This window comes from Protopterus annectens, chromosome 10.part0 (assembly GCF_019279795.1).
Source record: "Protopterus annectens isolate FY-2018-M chromosome 10.part0, PAN1.0, whole genome shotgun sequence".
NCBI lineage: Eukaryota > Metazoa > Chordata > Ceratodontiformes > Protopteridae > Protopterus > Protopterus annectens.
Window position 1 is genome coordinate 1699469278 of NC_056744.1, and position 10333 is coordinate 1699479610.

Here is a 10333-nt window from a genome sequence, read left to right on the forward strand (position 1 = left end):
GTGAATGCTAGCTGATTATGTAGCTTTAAATGTAGGACTTGGCTTCATGACTTGTTTTCAATTAAGGGTAGGGTTTTGGTTATAAGAGCCTAGCTCCTCTAAATGCAATGGTTCTGATGATGTCTTTTACTTGTAAGCCGAAAGTGCTAAACCTGTTTGATCTGTTACAACAGCAGTTTGTTTTTAAATTTTTTTAAGCTGTAAGACAATAAACACTTGAAGAAGGAAAATAGAAAAATAAAAAACACTAATGACTGATAATATTGAATAATAATGATTATAATATCTTTTTGAAAATAATACAAACTTGATTATAAACTAATAGTTAAAGAAATTGTGGATGATGTTATGAATAACAGAAGGTCTTAATGAGGCATTTAATACAACTATACATTACAAGTTAGAAAATTATGTATGTCAGAGTATAACAATAATAAAGTAAAAATACTTGTAAATGGGTGGTTAAGCCAAGAGATGCATATGAAGAATGGCATAAGACAGGGATGCACAATGAGTTGTACACTCTTTGCATTAATTATGAGGTGGGGTATCTAACACCTGAAGGGTTAAGAATTCTAATTCTGCTAGTATATGCAGACAACAGTATAATAACTGCAAAAAAGATGGATAAAAGAAGTAGTAATTTCATAAAAGAGTGACTAGAGAGGTGATAGAGATGGTTTTAAACAAAGAGAAAAGTAAAGGTTTATGTGCTATAGTAAAGACGGGGTATATATTTTACAATGAATTCAATTTATGTGATAAGTTTAATATCTGGGAATAAAGATATAAGTAGAATTCAATGAGAAAAAACAACATAGGAAAAAAACAAACCAGTCTTTTCTGGAGAACATATAAATTATCATTCAGACAAAGGGCTTATTTCATAAATTCAGTACTGATGGAATAAACAGCATATTTAGCAAGTGTATTTATGTTGCCAACAGTAATTGAAAATGAATTATTGTAGATAATATTTTCATTTATATGGGGTTCTAGATTAAAACCAGTAAAAAGATGAGTTTTTAATGAAAATAAAAGGGAAAGAGGTTTAGGGTTAATTAACCCAGTGGTATAAGCTGCTTCATTAAATTTGTACAAAATGTTAAATTGGGTAAGTGAAAAAGTTGAGTGATTAGTAGTAAAATTGCATAAACATAAGTATGATAAATGTTGGGGTATAGTAAAACAGAATAAAAGAGAAAAATAGTGTATAAATGAAGAAATAAAATGTTGCCAAGAAAAAATATTTTTTTGCGGAAAATACAAATTGCTGATACAGAAAAAGAAAAAATATGGTATAAATATGTAATGACAAAACATTGCTATGTAAAATTATGGGAAAATATAACAGATGAAAAAAGCTATAAAACTAAGAAACAATTGGCTCAATCAGAAAGAAAAACATCAAGATTTGTGTGTGTGTGTGTGTGTGTGTGTGTGTGTGTGTGTGTGTGTGTGTGTGTGTGTGTGTGTGTGTGTGTGTGTGTGTGTGTGTGTGTGTGCGTGCGTGTGTGTGTGTGTGGAGAGTTGTAATCGATAAATTACCAATAAAAGGAAATGTTCCATTATAAAAATAAAAGAGATAGTATATGTTTATATTGTCAAGAACAAGAAACTGCTGAACATGAGTTGTTGAAATGTAAAAGTGTAAAACAGTTATGGTGAAACTATGTAAAAGAGATTTGTTTTCAAAGGTATAAAAGAAGTGGTTAAAATAAATATGCATATGTGGTAGTATAAGAAGTAAAGACTATGTTAAAAGGATGGATACAAAGTTTATTTTATTTCATTTGGGTTATATGGAATTTAAGAATAAAAGAAGTTATGTTTAATGGCAAATGGATTTTAGCAACAATATTAAGTAAAATCTAATGGTGTTATGGAAAAAGGAGTGGAGGTCTAAGGATAAAAATTTAGTATGATTGTAGGGAACATTATGAATATGTGCAAATATATTTATATATTTATGTATTTGTACATTTGTAAATATTTGTAAAGATCTAAATATTTTGTAAATAAGGTTCCTTTTTAATATGACTATTCTTTTTGATAGATGCAGTGGAATCTTTTCCATCTACCCTGAACTACCACCAACTCAAGCAGGATGGACCTTGGCTTAATGTCTCACACAAAGGATGACACAATCTGGAGAATATCACCTCACTTATACTGCAATGCTATGTCAGCAATCATTCTATCTGGTTTGGGAATAGACCCCACGGCTTTCTGTACCAAAGGCGAGTATGCTATCTGTTGCAACACTGACACTTATGATATATTAACTTATGACACTATAGTGTGAGAATAAAATATTGTATATGTTGTACTTATATGAATAATGTAAATACTTACTGTACCCATCATATAAGCAGCCTGCTTATTCTTACAGTGATGTGTGTCTTGAATTTTTATAACTGTCATTTACAAAAACTCATTTATCAATGTATTTGAATTCTGTTAAAAAATTAGACTCACTTGAAAATATCTGCTATAATATAATAATAATATAATATCTGCCCCATTAGCATGATGAGCCTGGTCTGCAAGGCGATGGACTGTATCATCATGGAACTTATCAACAATGACATTGGTAATCTCCAAACTCTGGACCCTACCCAGTTCAGGTTTGCAAAAGACAGATCACGTCTCTTAAACCTGATAGACTTCTTTGAAGTGGTCACCAAAGCCGTAGATGAGGGTAAGGTGGTTCACACAGCCCATCTAGATCTTGCCAAGGCTTTCAACACCATCCCCCCACTCTGGAATTATAGATAAACTCACTAAACTAGGTATAAACCCTTATGTCACAAGATGGGTTGCCAACTGGCTCACTGACAGAACCCACACTGTGAAAGTAGCAGACTCCAACTTCAGACCAGTGACAAGTGGAGTACCACAGGGTTCAGTCCTGGATCCTCTCCTGTTTGGTATCTACTTCTCTGAAGTACAGGCTAACACAGAAGGTCTTTGGCTAACAAAGTTTGCAGATGACTGCAAACTAGGCACCATAACCAAAACCCCTAATGATGTTGACATCCTACAAAAGGGCCTCACTGAGACTGATGCCTTGTGTCAAGGCCATGGCCTCAAGCTCAATGCCGAAAAGTGCATTGTCATCCCTTTTGGTAAAATCTCTGTACCCATGAACTACCACATAGGTGGTAGTCTACTTAACACCGAAAGTGTGAAAGAGACTTTGGGACAGAGGTGGACAGTAGTCTCTCCTTTGATAATCACATCACCACAGTAGTCAGGAAATCCTTCTACATGGCACACCTCATCACAAAAGGTTTTTCATCCAGGAAAAAAGAGGTCATTGTTCACCTCTAATCATCACTCATTAGACCCATTATAGAGTACAATGCCCCTTTTGGTATGTACCTCACAAGACATCTGCAACAACTGGAAAGGCCACAGAAATACCTCACAAAGAGGTTTACCAGCCTCAAACAGATGTCCTATGCCAACCATCTTAAAACTAGGTTTACTCCATCACCTACTCAGAGGCAATCTCTGCCTAACATACAGAGCTATGTCAAACCCAGAGCTGTTGGACATGCTCCACTTAAAGAAACCCCAATCCCTCTGAGCTACACGGTCTAGGGACCTAAACCTTGTCACCACAATAAACAGAACATGCTGGAGGGATAGATTCCTGTCCCAGAGACTTCCCATATTCTGGAACAAACTACCTATCTATATCAAACAAAGCTCCTCATTAGCACTTTTCTAGAAAACTCTTGATGATTGGATGGGAGATAGGAAATTCTCCCCGGGGATCACTTTTGTGGCTCTGCTCAAGAGGGATCAGGAAAATAATTTTCTTGGGTGGCGAAAGCCAGGGTACTATTTGGCTGCGCTTATATAGGCCCTAGGGCCAATAGCCTAGTACCTACCTATGAACCTATGAACCTATAAGTACTGACCTTTAACATCATCCAGTACTATATCATTTGCTTTGTGAAATGGTTTTGCACAGTAACTGAGATATCAATAATGTATTGCCAATATATAACTGTTACTACATTTTCATATTGTGCAATATATTTTTTTCACTGATTAATGTAACAGCATTCTATTGTCAATGTTAAGTCAATGCCTCATCATAATATTTTCTGTTTATAAATGTATTGCTTTTATCAAGGCAATGAAATTGGGTACCTATGCATTACTTTGTACCAATCTGTCAACTGTATGTAAAGATGTGGTAGCAAGTATGTGATGTTTTTCCTGATTAATTAATTAGAGAATCAAAGTAGAGAATGGCTGTGTTATTATCTTTCCTACCAATAACAAATCAATGTATAGTAGATGACAAAGAATGCAATTGTACTTACGGACTACTTTGTATTCGTTCATAAAAATCTACTTGTAAATAATCAAAGTAAACTGTATTTCTATATGTGGAGCTTTTTCCCTGGGCCTCCGGTGAAAATGGGCTATTAGCCCAGTTGGATCTCTCCAGTAAACAAATGTCAAATACATAAATAAATATATAGATAAATCATATTGTCCAGGGCCTTGACTGAAAAGGGTCCTTGGCTCAGTCACTTACCCCATTAAGAAACAAATGTAAAAAAATAAAATAAAATGCCTCGGTAAGAATGTGGGAAGGTAGTATTTTAGGTGATGAAATGGATGATGTGAGTATATGCTCCGGAGTGAGATAATATTGCTTTATGCATTATTTATGGTACAGTTTATCTAAATGTGCTAGTATATATGGCTACCATTGGAATAAGATGAAATGGCATGGAATCCATCATACACATCTTTTAATGAAGAGATATTAAATAGTTATGAGTACTCTCTTATGCAGAATATTGCAAAATTATTTTATTAATCCTTGACATTGTCTTTTCTAAAAATCGGTATGCTTGTTATTTTATATTCCAGCCCTGATCTGTATGTTATGTTCAGTCTACTGTCACACTGAAAATATATATATTTTTTATTAGTTCCACTAAGTTAAGTAATAATTGCCTCATATTATGTACACTGATAGTCATAACATGTTTCTTTATTTCTGTCTTTTTAGTCTTCTGTCATGTCTTTTTTCACCTTATACATGTGAATATTGCATTTGTGTTTTTCTTTTAACTGCATATTCTCACTGCTAGAATTTGATTTACTAATTAATTAGATGGCTTGAGGTAAGACACAATGATTTCCTGGATGCATTACATACCCCCACCCCCCACACACATTTTTTTGTCTATGGTAAGCACTAAGTGACCCCTGCAATTCTCTCATCTACATTCCTGTTTCTGTTTGCAGCATATCGCAAAGCATCATAACAATGGAACATATTAGATTTCTGACTGTTTCAGGGTGAGGAAATCTTATTAGTTAAATAAATTATCTTCTACAAACTTGTGCAGGGTCAAGGATGTTGACATATTTGGAGACAAGGTCTATTCCCACACTTACAGCAACATTGGTGGTAGTTACATTTGTTAGGTGGTACATGGACAAGGCCACCTAGGTACAGGGGCATTGCCCCATAAATGGGTGGCATGAGGTTCTTTGATTTCATTTTATTTAATGATATATACATATATATATATATATATATATATATATATATATATATATATATATATACACACACACACACACATATATATATATATGTGTGTGTGTGTGTGTGTGTGTGTGTGTGTGTGTGTGTGTGTATTTATTTGTCTACAGGAACTGAAAAATGCTATAATTCTGTGATGAAGTGCATTGTGGATATTGCACTGTTGTTGAATCAGAGAGGATGGCCTGCATCTCTCTCATCATGGATTCTACATGTCAGCCAGGACTTTTTCTTCCCCTACACAGCCTTTTTAGGCAAGGTCAAAATTTAAACTCCTTAAAGACATTTCTAACTTTTTAAAAAATATAGATACATAGTTTCAGAAGAGCAACACCACCCCCCAGAGTGAAGATTTTGATACCTGCCACTAATTTATATCCATCACTGAAAACAATAATCTTATTGGAGGGGACATGCCCATATTCCCAACAGGCCAGCACACCTCCAGAATGTTAGGACAGGTTTGCGATTTTGAACTCCTTTCTTATCCTTTTCAATTTTTTTTTCTCAGATTGCCATAATCCTCTGATGACATCTTTGCCTGCTTTCCCTGCATAAACTAAACTAACAAAAATAAATAAACTGTTGTGAAATGAAACTCTGAATGTTTACCTTGTGGCTACTGAGAGGACACACCTTTAGTGACATCTGTCTACAGGCTACAGAAGTTCAATTAATATCCCACCACAGCTCACCAATATGTGACATCCCTCCTCTGGGCAAGTAATCAAGGAGTCTGAATCCTTACCACTGGCACCTGTGGAGAACATTCACTGAGAGAAAAATAGACATACACACAGTATTTTCAAATGCAGCTCTCTGTATCAAGCACAATTTCCCTTAAGTGCACACAGGGAACACAGTCAGCCCGGAGTCTGGATTTCTTTATATCTGTCTCCCTCCAGAACCCCAGTAAGGCTCCCCACTACCACAGCTATACGGGTTGAGTCCTCAGCTGAGTGTCCAAGCCAAATCATCCAGCCCCCTCTTTCTGAAACCAGTGCTTTGTGTCCTTGCTCCCATTTGATTTTCACACAAACACACACACACACACACACACACACACACACACACACACTTGGGAAAGGCTGGCATACATTTACTAGCTATGCCCCCTTCTGCCACACTATAAGGTAGTTTCTGCCATCAGACACTCCAAAGCCAGCTACTCTAAGGCTGTTACAAGGGTACCCAATTACACTGAGTAAAATTAATATTAATACAAATGATAGTGTTAAGCCAATGTGGTAAGGTTTTCAGGAATGGCCAGAGCTGTCACCAAATATAAGTACTCTCAGAGATTAAAATATTCTGTAAAAGACCAGCCATAATGAACAGTTTAAATATATTTAATAGTAAATAATAAAAGAACATGAAAATGCTATGTATATATTTAAAATAAACACTAGGGTTTCAGTCACAGGAAATATTAAAATAACACAGATGAATAAATTCACACAGATACAAAAAAACAATACTTAACTAATCTCACTGTATTTTCCTGATTAATTTAAAGAAGACAAATGCAGTTATTCAGAAGTCAGTCCTGAACCTAAGGTATTGCAGTATGCTCCTGTGTGTACTTATTCCTCCGATACTCAGGGTCAGTGGACTGACCTTGACTTATGTTCACTGTATGTGCAGAATTTGCATGCCTTCCTTGTGGTCTAAATATACTCTGGATAAGTCTTTTTTTCTCTTTGTTTCCAGTATTATGATGTTCATGATGACCATTTTCTTTAGACAGATATTGCCTTTTCCTTTGCCAATGCTCTTATTATCAATGTGGGCATGGAAAGGTTATGCAGGCATCACCTTAACAGTACACTTAACAAATAAAACAAAATAAAAAAAATAATAATATTAAACTCAGATACCTATACATATCAGATGCCATCAAGGGCTCAAGTGCAGCTTACAGACAAATGAAACAAAGTTTACAAAAGTAATGTTTGATTTGTAGTTTAAGCCCTACACTGCACCTGGTGACTGGAATTAATATTACAGAATATGAAATATCACTTTTGTGGAAGAGGTTCATACCACAGTTAGAGCTGTGATGGGGATAGTGAGGTGATAAGACATAGTGGAGAGTTTAATGTCAAGATTGTATTTACAATTTCTAGGATGAGACAGCTGCAATATAGAAAATGGAAACAAGAATCAATATGTCTGTTTTGCCAATTACAAAAATAAATATGACATTTTGCTGAGTGCCAAGGTTTAATAGAACATTTGGCTGACTGGCCCCAAGTGAGCCAATAAGCATGATGAGAGCATCATACCCACCTTCAGAATAGTAGTATAACAGCATCTGTAAATCAATGCGTCTTGATCTGGGGACTGAATTATATTACAAATGCCAGGATGGTGGACATGCATCAGGTAAGAGTACTAAGTGCCATGGGGAAGGTCAGAGAATTGGACTTTGAAAACAGGAAATATGCTTTTGTGGATATACCCTGACAGAGGAGAGATATGAGAGGTAAGATGCAAAACCATCTATGTCCATAGACATCAGTGATGTCCACAAAAGTGAGAATGATCACAAGGGGTGCTGTATTATCTGCTTTATTTGTTTCATAAGTAGCTGAAGCAATGCAACACCAAAGAGAAGGCATACATCCGTGTGTGGTCCTAGTGAAAAGGTCTGCTATAGTGGACTACAAAGGAAGTACTAAAGATTGAAAGACTGAAGGACCACATTAATAAAAAAAGAAGTTGCTTTCCGACTGGTTTGTCGAATTTTATGGAGCGATGGATCTCAGGAATTTTTACAAACAATGAATAGGAGACTAGAAGAAAATGCAGTAAAAGTGCCACTGAACAATAGAATGGGGAATCAAAATAAGGGGGGGCTAAATAAGGCAGATACGCAGAGGCTATTTATATTTGTATCACTAAGCTTATACTCCCATTGTTCTGGCAGCCTTCATATATCCATATGTAGAAAACAAATACAGGACTATGCAGGTGCTTTAAGGAACATGGTTAATTCATGCAGACCTTGTATTTAGGGGAATTACCTTCCTAAAGTCAAGGTTAATTAAGTTAGGAAATCTTGAGTTTAAGTTAAAGTTACTGAGTTACTTTTCAGTGTAATCCAAAATTACTCTGATGCAATGAAAGAAAAAAATAGTGACTGTTAGCTAACCATTACTTCTGTTTTACTCACCTGTTTAATAAGAAAGTAAATATAAACACACAATAACAGATCTGAAATTATTTTTATAACTGCTTTGTGTTATCTCTGAGTAATCCTTGTGAGTGATCCTCAACAATGAAATCATTCTTTACAGTATTATCTTTGACTGATTTGTGTTATTTAATCTAATGCAGCATATGGATTGTTCTACACTGATTTAAAGTAAGTTTTCCATGTGTCAATATGGAGTTCATTCTTTAAATAAATTAATGTCTGAGTAATCATTTATTAGAATCTTACATGTTAAAATAAGATGAACTGTTTCCCGAAACCATGGATAAAAGAAAGCATAAATTAAAGGATTGAATGCTGAATTAAAATAAGCAAGCCAGAAAAATATGTGATACATAGTCAGTGGTGTAGTGACATTAAACAATGTGTCAATCACAATGTCTGTAAAAAATGGTAACCAGCATACTGTAAATGCACCAACTGCTATGCCTAATGTTTTTGCAGCCTTTCTTTCTCTCCTTGCTACTCGGCTGCTGTATTCTTCTCCTGTCAGTGTTTTACCTGCTATATTTTCTATCATTCTTGCTTGCTTTTTTACAATTATGAAAATATTTGAATACATGCACAACATTATAATTAAAGGAATTGAAACAATTACCAAGTTTAGCAGGACCCACGATTTATTAACATTTACTAAACAACTGCCTTGGCACTGATGATCAGCAAGCAAATCCTCCAGTCCCTGGTCATTAGTATTTGAATAAATTAGAGCTACTGAGTAAGTCAAAGGAAGGCACCAACCCAGGCATATTAAAAATCCTGTAACTGTTATAGTAAATTTCATTGGATATGTTAAAGGATCACTGACTGCAATGTAACGATCAATAGATATAAAACAAAGATGGAATATAGATGCCATAGAACACAATGCATCAATGCCAGTATGAAGACTGCAGAGATCTTGCCCAAAATACCAGCATGTTTCAATAAATCTAATTACACTGAATGGAAGTACTAAAATTCCCATTAAGAAATCGGCTACAGCTAATGAGAGAACCAGGAAGTGGGTTGGTGAGTGGAGCTGCTTGAAATGAGACACAGAGATCACCACCAACAGGTTGCCACCTACACAGACACCAATACCAAGCATGAATACAACATATAGTGATATCTGTTCTATGAGTAAACGTGGAATCCGTGTACATGAGCCATTAGTATTTTCATAACATAATTGCATTGTTTCCGTTTCTTCATGAGAAAATGTCATAGCGGCTTTGGTTTCCAGATATATTGGCTGTGTTGTTATTATCGTGAAATGTTGTCTAATACATCGTATCTAAATCCTGTGCAAAGAAAAAAGTAAACTAAAATTAGTACTTTTTAATAGTGTTTTGTGATTGGTATATTTAAAAAATCAAATATGAATTCAATTTGTGTATTTTACCAATAGCGCAACTTAATTCTATGAAACATACTAATTAATGCACAGTTGTAAAATAAAGCAGAAAGACAGAATTAGTCAGTGAATCTGAGTAGATAAAAATAATGATGACAAATCCAAATATTAATAAGGACTACTTTAGAAAGAGAGT

At 35.0% G+C, this 10333-nt stretch overlaps 1 protein-coding gene across 1 annotated transcript; it reads right to left on the reverse strand.

Moving 5' to 3' along the window:
* Window positions 1-8979: 8979 nt before the first annotated feature.
* Window positions 8980-10008, reverse strand: LOC122812870 (trace amine-associated receptor 6-like). Its single transcript, XM_044084914.1, has one exon. It carries the CDS (start codon window positions 10006-10008, stop codon window positions 8980-8982), a length of 1029 nt encoding a protein of 342 aa, XP_043940849.1.
* Between the last annotated feature and the right edge of the window lie 325 nt (window positions 10009-10333).

Coding starts and splice junctions, on each gene's coding strand:
- LOC122812870 (XM_044084914.1), bottom strand. CDS start 10,008: ATGACATTTTCTCATGAAGAAACGGAAACAATGCAATTATGTTATGAA.